Genomic DNA, 13,983 nt, shown 5'->3' on the forward strand with positions numbered 1-13,983 from the left:
TGCGGGTCGGGAGTGGGGGGCACCGGCAGGGCTGGGGGGGAGGCAGGGCCGGGCTGGCGGGGGGCTGCGGGTCGGGAGTGGGGGGCACCGGCAGGGCTGGGGGGGAGGCAGGGCCGGGCTGGCGGGGGGCTGCGGGTCAGAGTGGGGGGCACCGGCAGGGCTGGGAGGGAAATGGGGGATCCCAGGGCCGGGCTGGCAGGGGCTGCGGGTCCCCCCCAAAGTGACGAGCCAGCCCCTCCCCATGCGCTGGGGGCACATTCGGAAAATCAAAGACCGGCCCCTTTAATCGGCAGCAGCCGGATTCGTCCACAGCAGACGGGGTCCCAGGAAATCGGGGGCGGGATAAAAAAATAAATTAATTTTAAAACAACCCAAGTCCAGCCCTGTTAGAAATCCCCCCAGCTGTGAAAAAATAGACTCTGCAAATCAAACGGAGGGGGGGAACCCAGGCATCCGGGTTCCCCGCCTCCCCCCCCATCAGCAAAGGAGACTATGTACATGGAAAGGAAACGCAGCCCCCCCTCCCCAGCAGTGGGCGATTCGCCCCCCGTGGAATGTGGAACGAACCCACCCCCAGCCGGCGCCCCCCCAGGGTCCGAGCCCCTCACCCCGGCCTCGGGTCCCCACTCAGTTCCGGGGTGGGGGGCGCCGGCTGGCTCCGGCCCGGTCCCGTCGCCGATCCGGGCCCCCCGGGCTGGGTCCAAAGGCCGCGGCTCCGGTCCGGGTCCCGTTGCGGCCCCCCTGCCCGGCTCCGGGGCGGGGCCGGCCCCACTGGCTCCGGCAGGCGGGGGGCAGGGGGCCCCCCAGCAGGCCGCGGGGCAGGACCCGGAGCAGCAGGCGGTGCAGGGGACGCGTGTAGCTGTTCTCGGTGCCCACGCACTGGTACCGGCCCCCGTCCGACGGCGTCACCGGGCCCAGCAGGACCCCCTGGGGCGTCTGCAGGAGAACCCGCTCCCGGGGCAGCTGGGGGCAGAGAGAGACACGGGGGACGGGTCAGACGGGGCTGGGACTGGGGGCCACCGCGCGGCGGGGGGGTCACTCACCGGGCGCCAGGTGCCACCCTCCAGCTGCAGCAGCCACCGGACCTGGGCGCGGGGGGAGGGGGGCCGGCACTCCAGGAAGACGCTGCCCCCCTCCACCCCGAACTGCACCTGCTCCTCCAGCCGCTGCTCGGCTGGGGGGAGACACACGTCAGGGGGGAGAGCAACAGAGACACCCCCCCGAGCCAGGGATTGAACCCAGGCGTCCTGGCTCCCAGCCCCTCCCCCCACCAGAGCTGGGGTTTGAACCCAGGAGTCCTGGCTCCCAGCCCCCCCACTCTAATCACCAGACCCCCACTCCTCCCCCAGGGCTGGGGATTGAACCCAGGCATCCTGGCTCCCAGCCCCGCCCCCCAGAGCTGGGGATTGAACCCAGGAGTCCTGGCTCCCAGCCCCCCCACTCTAATCACCAGACCCCCACTCCTCCCCCAGGGCTGGGGATTGAACCCAGGAGTCCTGGCTCCCAGCCCCCCCCCAGAGCTGGGGTTTGAACCCAGGCGTCCTGGCTCCCAGCCCCTCCCCCCACCAGAGCTGGGGATTGAACCCAGGCATCCTGGCTCCCAGCCCACCCCCCCAGAGCTGGGGTTTGAACCCAGGAGTCCTGGCTCCCACCCCTCCCCCCACCAGAGCTGGGGTTTGAACCCAGGCGTCCTGGCTCCCAGCCCCCCCCCCAGAGCTGGGGATTGAACCCAGGCGTCCTGGCTCCCAGCCCCGCCCCCCAGAGCTGGGGTTCGAACCCAAGCGTCCTGGCTGCCCCCATCCCCCCGCGAGGGGCACTCACCCTGGGCGTTGAAGCCCCGGCACTGGCGAAGGGGGTCTCCGTGTTTGATGTCCTGGCGCCGGACACGCCTGGCGGGGGGCGGGGGGCGGGATACAGCGTCAGTTCCTGCCACCTCCCCCCCGGCTGTCCCTGCCGCCCCGCCCCCTCTGGCCCCCCCCCGCGGTAAGTGGTGCCGGAGAGTGGCTTTGGCAAGTTGCCTCCCTGGGGGCACGGGACCCAGGCGTCCGGGCGCTCCCCCGGCGGGGGCGGGGCGGTGGGGCTCCCCCGGGGCGCGGGACCCAGGCGTCCGGGCACTCACCTGCCGGGGGCGGGGCTGTAGCGGGCGCAGCGGTGCCCGTCCCAAGCGCAGTGGGGGTCCCGGGCCAGGCAGCAGTCGGCGCAGGCCGGGCCGTAGGCCCCACAGCGATGGAGGCTCAGCTGGGCCAGCCCCACGTCCGAGGAGACATACAGCTGGTGCTGGGGACAGACGCGCACCTGAGGGACGGACGCACGGACAGACCCCCCGACGACCCACAGACCCCTGCCAGCCCCCCGGCACTAACCACCAGCCCCCACTCCCCTCGCAGAGCCGGGGAGAGAACCCAGGAGTCCTGGCTCCCAGCCCCCCTGCACTAACCACCAGCCCCCACTCCCCTCGCAGAGCCGGGGAGAGAACCCAGGCATCCTGGCTCCCAGCCCCCCCTGCACTAACCACTAGCCCCCACTCCCCTCGCAGAGCTGGGGAGAGAACCCAGGAGTCCTGGCTCCCAGCCCCCCTGCACTAACCACCAGCCCCCACTCCCCTCGCAGAGCCGGGGAGAGAACCCAGGCGTCCTGGCTCCCAGCCCCCCTGCACTAACCACTAGCCCCCACTCCCCTCGCAGAGCCGGGGAGAGAACCCAGGCGTCCTGGCTCCCAGCCCCTCCTGCACTAACCACTAGCTCCCACTCCCCTCGCAGAGCCGGGGAGAGAACCCAGGCGTCCTGGCTCCCAGCCCCCCTGCACTAACCACTAGCCCCCACTCCCCTCGCAGAGCCGGGGAGAGAACCCAGGCGTCCTGGCTCCCAGCCCCTCCTGCCTGCCTGCGAGCCCCAGTCCCGCCCCCGACCTACCCGCTTTGAGGAAATCCAGAGCGTCTTCACAGGGACTGGGGCCTGTGGGGAGACAGGCGGGGTGGTGAGAAGTGGGGCAGGAAGAGGCGGAGCCTAGGAAGGAGGTGGGGTCTGGCTAAGGGGGCGGAGCCAGAGAAGGAGGCGGGGCCTGGTGACTGTGAAGAGCCCAAGAGGAGGCAGGGCCTACAGGGAGGGGGAGGAGCCATAGAAGGCAGGGCCTGGTGGGAAGGGGCGGGGCTAGGATGCAAGGGTGCAGCCAAAAGGGGCGGGGCCCAGAGGGAAGGGAGGGGAAAGGGGCGGGGCCTGGGCAGCAGGGGCGGGGCCTCTCACCTTGAACACCTCCACCTCCTCCAGCGTCAGCTCCTCCAGGACGCCTGGGTCCTTGGGCAGCACCACCACTTTCTGCACCGTGCCCCGGTCTGGGGGAGGGGAGAGAGCACCTGAGATGGGGAACCCCCGCCCCGCCCGGGGACCCAGGCGTCCGGGCTCCCAGCCCCCACCCCCGGGCCGGGGAGGGGACCCCGGCGTCCTGCGTACCCGTGCCGAGGAAGAGCACCTCGTAGCGCCCGTCGGCCGCCTGCGCCAGGTCGACGGCCAGCGCGGTGAAGCCGTAGGGGAGGCCGGCGCGGACCAGCAGGGGGCGGCGCGGCACCGGGTACACGGGGTCGAACATCAGCGGGTGCGAGCGCACGAATGTCACCAGCTCGTCCGGGAACTCGCGCGTGGAGCCCAGCCCCGGGGTGAAGGCCCCGCCCGGGCACTGCGGGGACAGAGCGGGAGAGAACCCAGGCGTCCGGGCTCCCTGCCCCCCCGCTCTAACACCAGAGCCCACTCCCCTCCCACAGCCGGGGGGAGAACCCAGGCGTCCGCGCTCCCTGCCCCCCCTGCTCTCACACCAGAGCCCACTCCCCTCCCAGAGCCGGGGGGAGAACCCAGGCGTCCGCGCTCCCTGCCCCCCCTGCTCTCACACCAGAGCCCACTCCCCTCCCAGAGCCGGGGGGAGAACCCAGGCATCCGGGCTCCCTGCCCGACCCCCTCTCTAATCACGAGAGCCCACTCCCCTCCCAGAGCCGGGGAGCGAACCCAGGCGTCCGGGCTCCCTGCCCCCCCTGCTCTAACCACCAGAGCCCACTCCCCTCCCAGAGCCGGGGGGAGAACCCAGGCGTCCGGGCTCTCAGCCCCCCCTGCTCTAACACCAGAGCCCACTCCCCTCCCAGAGCCGGGGGGAGAACCCAGGCGTCCGGGCTCCCTGCCCGACCCCCTCTCTAATCACGAGAGCCCACTCCCCTCCCAGAGCCGGGGGGAGAACCCAGGCATCCGGGCTCCCTGCCCGACCCCCTCTCTAATCACGAGAACCCACTCCCCTCCCAGAGTCGTGGGGAGAACCCAGGCATCCGGGCTCCCTGCCCCCCCGCTCTAACCACCAGAGCCCACTCCCCTCCCAGAGCCGGGGGGGAGAACCCAGGCGTCCGGGCTCCCTGCCCCCCCTGCTCTGACCACCAGAGCCCACTCCCCTCCCAGAGCCGGGGGGAGAACCCAGGCGTCCGCGCTCCCTGCCCGACCCCCTCTCTAATCACGAGAGCCCACTCCCCTCCCAGAGTCGGGGGCAGAACCCAGGTGTCCGGGCTCCCTGCCCCCCCTGCTCTGACCACCAGAGCCCACTCCCCTCCCAGAGCCGGGGGGAGAACCCAGGCGTCCGCGCTCCCTGCCCCCCCTGCTCTGACCACCAGAGCCCACTCCCCTCCCAGAGCCGGGGGGAGAACCCAGGTGTCCGGGCTCTCAGCCCCCCCGCTCTAACCACCAGAGCCCACTCCCCTCCCAGAGCCGGGGGGAGAACCCAGGCGTCCGGGCTCCCAGCCCCCCCGCTCTAACCACCAGAGCCCACTCCCCTCCCAGAGCCGGGGGGAGAACCCAGGCGTCCGGGCTCCCTGCCCGACCCCCTCTCTAATCACGAGAGCCCACTCCCCTCCCAGAGTCGGGGGCAGAACCCAGGTGTCCGGGCTCCCTGCCCCCCCTGCTCTAACCACCAGAGCCCACTCCCCTCCCAGAGCCGGGGGGAGAACCCAGGCGTCCGGGCTCCCAGCCCCCCCCTGCTCTAACCACCAGAGCCCACTCCCCTCCCAGAGCCGGGGAGCGAACCCAGGCGTCCGGGCTCCCAGCCCCGCCACTCACGGCTCCGGGGCGGGGGTGGGGCACGCGGCCCGTGTAGGGCACCCACTCGTAGCCGTGCCCCTCTTTGTGGGCGAAGGGGCCGTTGAACGCATTGCGGATGGCACTCAGGGGGTACACGCAGACGGCCGAGCCCCGGAACACCGACCTGGGGGACACAGGGGGGTTACAGACCGCCTAGGCCCCCCGGGGTCACCCTGCCCCCTCCGAGAACCCACCCCCAAGTGCCCAGCACCCCCTAGTGCCCAGCACCCCCTGCCCCTGTTACTCCCCCCAATCCCCGCCTCACCCCAGGGTGGAGAACAGCCCGTACACCCGGGGGTTCTTCTCGTCCTGAGTCGGCAGCAGGAACACATCTCCTGGAAATGGGGGGCGGGAGGGGGGAGATGAATCAGATAGAACCCAGGCGTCCGGGCTCCCCTCCCCTCCTGCTGTAATCCACTCCCTGCCCACAGCTGGGGAGAGAACCCAGGGATCCAGGCCCCCGCCCCCCTGTCTGTGACCGTCCACAGCTGTATTCACCCCCCCGGCCCCTGTGACCGTCTACACCGCGACGGTCCCCGCTCTGACGGCTGCCTGGTGAGGGGTCGCCCGAAAGCTCGTAACCCGCTGAACATCAGTGTCCCCGGGAATCGCACGTAGCGACCTGGGCCGTGGGGTGAGACCGCGGCTGGGACATGCCCAGAGCCGGAGGCCGGACCCCAGCCCGGCAGAGCCGGGAAAACGTCCCTGTCACGCCGGGGCCGGGCCCTGACTCTCCCGCGGCTCGGACGCGTCCCGGCCGGCACGAGGAATTCGCGGGCGTCCAGCGACGGCTCAGACTGAGCCCCGAGTTAGGACCCGGCCCCCCCCCCCCCCGGCTCACGCAGCTCGTCGAAGAAGGTCTCCACCCCGTCCTCGCCCACCACGGAGCAAACCAGCCGGGCCTTCAGGAACGTCGTCCACTTGCCGACCAGGGCCCGCTGCCCACCGTCATCGTTCTGGGGGAGAAACGGGGGCAAGGACCGGCTCGCCTGGCGCGCGGGGGCACGGAGACCCCCCCAGCGCCCCCCGGCGCCCCCCGGTGCCACGCTCACCAGACAGACCCGGCCGACCCGGGCCAGCACGCCGGGCCCCACGGCGCCCTCCAGCGCCTTCTCGCGGAAGAAGAAATACAGCTTGTCGTCGCCGCGCTCGCTGCTGTCCGGCACCACGTGGGCCCGGAGGAAAACGGGGTCTGCGGGGGGCAGAGCCCGGGTGAGTGCGAGGCCGGCGTCTGCCACCAGGGGGCGCTGCTGACCCGGAGCATCCCCCCGCCCGGCCGGCGCCCCTCACTCCCGCCCCGCAGCCCCCCTTAACCTCCCGCAGCCCCCCCGCCCGGCCGGCACCCCTCACTCCCGCCCCGCAGCCCCCCTAACCTCTCTCAGCCCCCCCCCCGCCCGGCCGGCGCCCCTCACTCCCGCCCCGCAGCCCCCCTTAACCTCCCGCAGCCCCCCCGCCCGGCCGGCGCCCCTCACTCCCGCCCCGCAGCCCCCCTTAACCTCCCACAGCCCCCCCGCCCGGCCGGCGCCCCTCACTCCCGCCCCGCAGCCCCCCTTAACCTCCCGCAGCCCCCCCGCCCGGCCGGCGCCCCTCACTCCTGCCCCGCAGCCCCCCTAACCTCTCTCAGCCCCCCCCGCCCGGCCAGCACCCCTCACTCCCGCCCCGCAGCCCCCTAACCTCTCTCAGCCCCCCCCCCCGCCCGGCCGGCGCCCCTCACTCCCGCCCCGCAGCCCCCCTTAACCTCCCGCAGCCCCCCCGCCCGGCCGGCGCCCCTCACTCCCGCCCCGCAGCCCCCCTTAACCTCCCGCAGCCCCCCCCGCCCGGCCGGCACCCCTCACTCCCGCCCCGCAGCCCCCTTAACCTCCCGCAGCCCCCCCGCCCGGCCGGCGCCCCTCACTCCCGCCCCGCAGCCCCCCTTAACCTCCCGCAGCCCCCCCGCCCGGCCGGCGCCCCTCACTCCCGCCCCGCAGCCCCCCTTAACCTCCCGCAGCCCCCCCCCGCCCGGCCGGCGCCCCTCACTCCCGCCCCGCAGCCCCCCTTAACCTCCCGCAGCCCCCCCGCCCGGCCGGCGCCCCTCACTCCCGCCCCGCAGCCCCCCTAACCTCTCTCAGCCCCCCCCCCGCCCGGCCGGCACCCCTCACTCCCGCCCCGCAGCCCCCTTAACCTCCCACAGCCCCCCCCCCGCCCGGCCGGCACCCCTCACTCCCGCCCCGCAGCCCCCCTTAACCTCCCGCAGCCCCCCCGCCCGGCCGGCGCCCCTCACTCCCGCCCCGCAGCCCCCCTTAACATCCCGCAGCCCCCCCGCCCGGCCGGCGCCCCTCACTCCCGCCCGCAGCCCCCCTTAACCTCCCACAGCCCCCCCGCCCGGCCGGCGCCCCTCACTCCCGCCCCGCAGCCCCCCCCGCCCGCCCCGTAGCCCCCGCCCCCCCCGCCCCCATACCGTGCAGCCAGCGGGAGTCGTGCCGCTCCGTGCGAACGGCCGGCCGGGGGCCCATGGTGCGGAAAAGGGCCGCATCGGTGCCCATGAAATCCACGTGCAGCCCAGCGTAGAGTGTCCCGTCTGCTGGGGGGAGGGGGGAGTGAGACCCCCCCGCACAGAGCAGGGCCCCCCCCCGAGCAGGGTCCCCCCAGGGGGACCGACGGACCCTGCCCCCCCAGCCCCCACTTACTGACGAGCGTGGCCAGGCTGCTCTGACGGGGGTCGTACGGGCAGCGCCCCTTCCCCGGCTCCAGGGACCACGGCACCATGCGGAACAGGTACTCCTGGGGGGGGACGGGGGGTCAGAGCTCTTCCCCCCACCAGCACCCTGCCCTGGCTACCCCCGCCCCGAGCCAGGGGAGAACCCAGGGGTCCGGGCTCCCAGCCCCCCCCATCTAACCTTCCGGCCCCCACTCCCCTCCCAGAGCCAGGGAGAGAACCCAGGAGTCCGGGCTCCCAGCCCCTCATCTAACCTTCCGGCCCCCACTCCCCTCCCAGAGCCAGGGAGAGAACCCAGGAGTCCGGGCTCCCAGCCCCTCATCTAACCTTCCGGCCCCCACTCCCCTCCCAGAGCCAGGGAGAGAACCCAGGAGTCCGGGCTCCCAGCCCCCCATCTAACCTACCGGCCCCCACTCCCCTCCCAGAGCCAGGGAGAGAACCCAGGAGTCCGGGCTCCCAGCCCCCCATCTAACCTACCGGCCCCCACTCCCCTCCCAGAGCCGGGGGGAGAACCCAGGAGTCCAGGCTCCCAGCCCCTCATCTAACCTTCCGGCCCCCACTCCCCTCCCAGAGCCAGGGGGAGAACCCAGGAGTCCAGGCTCCCAGCCCCCCATCTAACCTACCGGCCCCCACTCCCCTCCCAGAGCCAGGGAGAGAACCCAGGAGTCCGGGCTCCCAGCCCCCCATCTAACCTACCGGCCCCCACTCCCCTCCCAGAGCCAGGGGGAGAACCCAGGAGTCCAGGCTCCCAGCCCCCCATCTAACCTTCCGGCCCCCACTCCCCTCCCAGAGCCAGGGAGAGAACCCAGGAGTCCGGGCTCCCAGCCCCTCATCTAACCTTCCGGCCCCCACTCCCCTCCCAGAGCCAGGGGGAGAACCCAGGAGTCCAGGCTCCCAGCCCCTCATCTAACCTTCCGGCCCCCACTCCCCTCCCAGAGCCAGGGGGAAACCCAGGAGTCCAGGCTCCCAGCCCCCCCGTCTAACCCTCCAGCCCCCTCTCCCCTCCCAGAGCCAGGGGGAGAACCCAGGAGTCCAGGCTCCCAGCCCCCCCGTCTAACCCTCCAGCCCCCACTCCCCTCCCAGAGCCAGGGGGAAACCCAGGAGTCCGGGCTCCCAGCCCCCCATCTAACCCTCCAGCCCCCACTCCCCTCCCAGAGCCAGGGCAGAACCCAGGAGTCCAGGCTCCCAGCCCCCCATCTAACCTTCCGGCCCCCACTCCCCTCCCAGAGCCAGGGAGAGAACCCAGGAGTCCAGGCTCCCAGCCCCTCATCTAACCTACCGGCCCCCACTCCCCTCCCAGAGCCAGGGGGAGAACCCAGGAGTCCAGGCTCCCAGCCCCCCATCTAACCTTCCGGCCCCCACTCCCCTCCCAGAGCCAGGGGGAGAACCCAGGAGTCCAGGCTCCCAGCCCCTCATCTAACCTTCCGGCCCCCACTCCCCTCCCAGAGCCAGGGAGAGAACCCAGGAGTCCAGGCTCCCAGCCCCCCATCTAACCTACCGGCCCCCACTCCCCTCCCAGAGCCAGGGGGAGAACCCAGGAGTCCAGGCTCCCAGCCCCCCCGTCTAACCCTCCAGCCCCCACTCCCCTCCCAGAGCCAGGGCAGAACCCAGGAGTCCGGGCTCCCAGCCCCCCATCTAACCTACCGGCCCCCACTCCCCTCGCAGAGCCGGGGCAGAACCCAGGAGCCCGGCTGCCAGCCCCCCATCTAACCTTCCGGCCCCCACTCCCCTCCCAGAGCCGGGGCAGAACCCAGGAGTCCGGGCTCCCAGCCCCCCATCTAACCCTCCAGCCCCCACTCCCCTCGCAGAGCCGGGGCAGAACCCAGGAGTCCGGGCTCCCAGCCCCCCGTCTAAGCCGCAGCGCCCTGCCCTGGCGGTGGGTGGGACCCCGGCGTCCGGCTCACCTGTGACCGCCAGCCGCGGTGCACCAGGCCGCAGACGGGCCGGCAGGCCCCCGTCCCGCAGGCGTAGAGGTGGGTGCGGTTCAGGGCTCCGACCAGACGCACGTAGTTGAAACACTCGCCCTGGGGGGCAGACGGGACGGGGTGAGTCGGGGCAGGGCTGGGACTCGAACGGGGGGATCTCAGCAGGACATGGGGGGCAGAGACAAATGGGTCCCGGGGGGCCGGGGGCTGATCCCCAGGGATCACGGGGGGGCACGGAGGGGGCAGACCCACAGAGGTCACTGGGGAAGCCCTGCGTGGTCTCAGGAGGGGGGGTGACGGGGCGGGGGGCGCTGGGGGGTCCCGGCCCCATCTCACCCGCTGCCCCTTCCCCGCCATGCGGCAGGCGTTCTGCTGACTCTGGGACGCCGGCCAGTGGATCTAGGGAGAGGAGAGAGTGGGTCAGAGATGGGGACCCCAGAACCAGCCCCCCAGAGTCTGTGTGCTCCCCGACTCCCAGCGCCCTCCCCCCCTCCCAGGGAACCCAGGAGTCAGGACTCCCAGCCCCCCCACCCCCCCGCTCCAACCACGAGACCCCACCCCCTCCCAGAGCTGGGGAGAGAACCCAGGAGTCCTGGCTCCCCGCCCCCGCCCCCACTGCTCCAACCACTAGACCCCACCCCCTCCCAGAGCTGGGGAGAGAACCCAGGAGTCCTGGCTCCCCGCCCCCCCCCCCCACCACTCCAACCACGAGACCCCACTCCCATCCCAGAGCTGGTGAGGGAACCCAGGAGTCCTGGCTCCCCGCCCCACCCCACCGCTCCAACCACTAGACCCCACCCCCTCCCAGAGCTGGGGAGAGAACCCAGGAGTCCTGGCTCCCATCCCCCCTCCTCTAACCACTAGACCCACCCCCCTCCCAGAGCCCGGAGAGGACCCAGGCGTCCGGCGCCCAGCAGGGGGCGCCCCTTACGATGAGCGGCTCCCTGTTGACGTTGTGGAGGTCCAGGGCCACCAGGTAGTCGCGGGCCCCCAGGTAGAGCCGGTCCTGGTCCTGGTCCAGCAGCAGGATCCGATAGTCACTGGTGTTGAAGGCGAAAGCAAAGGGCCGGGCGGTGCGGGTCTGCAGGAGCTCTGGGGGCGGGGGGGCGATGGAGATGGGATGGGACCCAGGCATCCGGGCTCCCCACCCCCACCCCCACTCTAACCACCAGCCCCCACTCCCCTCCCAGAGCCGGAAGAGAACCCAGGCGTCCTGGCTCCCAGCCCCCCCTCCACTCTTACCCCCTGAGAACCCAGGAGTCCTAGCCCTCCCCCCCCCAGGCAGCAGCTGGAGTGGTCCCCACCCCCCGTTAATCTGCCTGGCGCTGGCTGAGCTCAGGGGGTATTTTGGGGGTGGGGGGGGGAGGCACAGCAAAGCCCAGAAATAATCCCTGAAATCCCCCGGCCGCATTCCAGCCCCGTGCCAGGCCGTGCTGCGAGCTTCCCACCTGCAGTGACCTTGAGCGTGTCAAACCCGGGGGGAGATTCCAGGCCAGGGCGCTACGCGGGCCAGGGTCTGAGAGCCAGGGCCAAGGGCAGGTTTCTGGGGCAGAAGGGGGGGCTAGCCGCTAGGCCCCCCCTCACTCTAACCACTAGACCCCATTTCCTTCCTAGAGCCAGGGATAGAACCCAGGAGTCCTGGCTCCCAGCCCCCCGCTCTAACCCACCAGCCCCCGCTGCCCTCTCGGCACCTGGGACGGGACCCAGGCGTCCTGCCGGAAATCCCCACAAGCCCCAGGCTTTGCAGGCTTTGGGGGTGACCTGCTGCAGCGTGTCTGGGGCGTGTGTCACAGCTATATCCGGCCAGGCGGGGACTGAGACAATGGGGGGGGGCAGCCCCCCACTGCCCCCTGCATTGCACGGCTGGATGGTGCATTGCACAGTGGGTGGGGGCTGGTCCTGATGCATTGCATGACTGGATGGTGCTTTGCACGGCTGGGGGGGTTCCCGGCCCATTGCCTGGCTGGTTGGTGCATTGCACGGTGGGGGGGGCGCTGATCCTGGTGTATTGCATGACTGCATGGTGCTTTGCATGGCGGGGGGGCGCTGGTCCTGGTGCATTGCATAGCTGGATGGTGCACTGCACAGTGGGGGGGGCTGGTCCTGGTGCATTGCATGGTCAGATGGTGCACTGCACAGTGGGGGGGGGGGACTGGTCCTGGTGTATTGCATGGCCGGATGATGCATTGCATGGCTGGGGGGCTGGTCCTAGTGCATTGCACGGCTGGATGGTGCACTGCACAGTGGGGGGGGGGGGCTGGTCCTGGTGCGTTGCATGGCCGGATGGTGCTTTGCACGGCTAGGGGCGTTCCCGGCCCATTGCCTGGCTGGTTGGTGCATTGCACAGTGGGGGGGCTGGTCCTGGTGCATTGCACAGAGGGTCGGCGTGTTGCACGACAGAGGAGGCGGGGGGAGCTCAGCCCTACTCGGCATTCTGGGTATTTTAAGCTCTTCTGGGAAAGCCGCTCCCTGCGGCCGGCCGGGTAACCGGATCCCGGAGTCCCCAGCAAGGGGGGGTTGCGGGGGGGCACCGTGGGTACCTCCGCACCACGTGCCCCCTAGTGACACAGCATGGGGCTCAGCAGCCCGGCTGCTCGCACGGACACGCGTGTGCAAAGGCGCCCAGGAACACGTGTTCACCGGCACGTCTCTGCACACGTCTCTCACCGTGGACGCACGCTTTGCACGCACGTGTGACTCGTGCCACATGCCCCCCCGCACGGCCGCTACTGGGAGCCCGTGTGCACGACGGACCACGCGGGCTGCACCACCCCCGCCCCTCACCTGCGTAGGACAGGGAGACGCGGGGGGCGCTGAGGGGGGTGGACCAGGCCAGGGCGCAGGGCAGCACCAACCCCAGCAGGAGGGCGGGCGCTGGGGGGGCCATGGCAGGGGCAGGCAGCACCTGTGGGAGAAGGAGAAGAGGTAGGTGGGGGGCAGAGGGCTGGGTGGGGGGCTGGGAGTGGGGTAGGCCCTCTCCCCTAGCAGGCAGGGCTGAGCGCTGGGGGGTGCAGTGGGGCAGGGGCAACCCACACACCCCCTGGGGGGGCACAGGTGTGTGGCCGGGGAAGCTGCTTCCCAGGGCTGCGCTGCCCCCCCATGCCCCCCTTGCTGGGGGGGAGGGGCTGGGATAACCCAGCCGAGCCCCTCCTCCACTGGGGACCCCCCCATCACAGCCCCTGGGAAGTAACCAACACCCAAGAGCCCCCCTGGCCGGGGCCCCCCCCTCCAAGCCCCATGCCCTGCGGGCAGAGCAATGGGGTGAAGCCAGGAGACAAGGCATGTGGGCCCCCCCAGACCCGTGCGTGCGGGGGCTGATCTCCCTGCTCCCCCCCCGCAGCAGGCCCCCAGCTGCGCGGGCTACAACCTGCAGGCTCCACCCCCCAGGTGCGGCCAGGTGCATGCTGAGATATGCAGCCCCCCCCTTTCCTCGGGCCAGTCCGGAAATGTGCCCCCCCCGTCCTTGCAGTTGGGGGGTGGCGGGGGGGCTCCTTCACTTCCTGTCCCAATGCGGGCGGCTGCCCCTGCGCCCCGGCCCCACCAGCGTCTGCGTCCCGCAGGGCAAAGCGGAGCAGACAAAATCCAGGGGAGCAGGGGCTGCAGGTCGGGAGTGAGGGGCACCGGCGGGCTGGGGGGGGGGGGCTGCAGGTCGGGAGTGAGGGGCACCGGCGGCCTGGAGGGGGTCTGCGGGTCGGAGTGAGGGGCACCGGCGGGCTGGGGGGGGATGGGGGTCGGAAGTGAGGGGCATCGGCGGGCTGGGGGGGGCTGGGGGTCGGAAGTGGGGGGCATCGGCGGCCTGCGGGTCGGGAGTGAGGGGCACCGGCGGGCTGAGGGGGGGCTGGGGGTCGGGAGTGAGGGGCACCGGCGGCCTGGAGGGGGTCTGCGGGTCGGGAGTGAGGGGCACCGGCGGGCTGAGGGGGGGCTGGGGGTCGGGAGTGAGGGGCACCGGCGGGCTCGGGGGGGGCTGCGGGTCCGGAGTGAGGGGCACCGGCCGAGCTGGGGGGGGGCTGGGGGTCGGAAGTGGGGGGCATCGGCGGCCTGCGGGTCGGGAGTGAGGGGCACCGGCGGGCTGAGGGGGGGCTGGGGGTCGGGAGTGAGGGGCACCGGCGGGCTGGGGGTCGGGAGTGAGGGGCATCGGCGGCCTGGAGGGGGGCTGCGGGTAGGGAGTGAGGGGCACCGGCGGGCTGGGGGTCGGGAGTGAGGGGCATCGGCGGCCTGGAGGGGGGCTGCGGGTAGGGAGTGAGGGGCACCGGCGGGC

At 72.4% G+C, this 13,983-nt stretch overlaps 1 protein-coding gene across 1 annotated transcript; it reads right to left on the reverse strand.

The window, feature by feature from the left end:
• Nucleotides 1–261: 261 nt before the first annotated feature.
• On the reverse strand, nt 262–12,612 carry LOC144278769 (semaphorin-3F-like). Its single transcript, XM_077840106.1, has 17 exons — nt 12,510–12,612; nt 10,657–10,817; nt 10,062–10,124; nt 9,705–9,824; nt 7,772–7,865; nt 7,543–7,662; nt 6,158–6,297; nt 5,947–6,061; nt 5,371–5,440; nt 5,085–5,229; nt 3,450–3,672; nt 3,243–3,331; nt 2,913–2,954; nt 2,120–2,277; nt 1,822–1,889; nt 1,044–1,174; nt 262–963 (listed from the first exon to the last, which is right to left on the reverse strand). Exons 1-17 carry the CDS (start codon nt 12,610–12,612, stop codon nt 628–630), a joined length of 2,178 nt encoding a protein of 725 aa, XP_077696232.1. The 3' UTR covers nt 262–627.
• Nucleotides 12,613–13,983: the final 1,371 nt, after the last annotated feature.

Source organism: Eretmochelys imbricata, chromosome 23 (assembly GCF_965152235.1).
Source record: "Eretmochelys imbricata isolate rEreImb1 chromosome 23, rEreImb1.hap1, whole genome shotgun sequence".
Taxonomy (NCBI): domain Eukaryota; kingdom Metazoa; phylum Chordata; order Testudines; family Cheloniidae; genus Eretmochelys; species Eretmochelys imbricata.

Excerpts from the sequence above, each read along its gene's own strand:
- LOC144278769 (XM_077840106.1), bottom strand. The coding sequence starts at position 12,612 with ATGGCCCCCCCAGCGCCCGCCCTCCTGCTGGGGTTGGTGCTGCCCTGC. Across the intron at positions 10,125-10,656 it reads TCAACAGGGAGCCGCTCATC|ATCCACTGGCCGGCGTCCCA; the intron begins GTAAGGGGCGCC and ends TCCTCTCCCTAG. Across the intron at positions 3,332-3,449 it reads GGTGCTCTTCCTCGGCACGG|ACCGGGGCACGGTGCAGAAA; the intron begins GTACGCAGGACG and ends CCCCTCCCCCAG.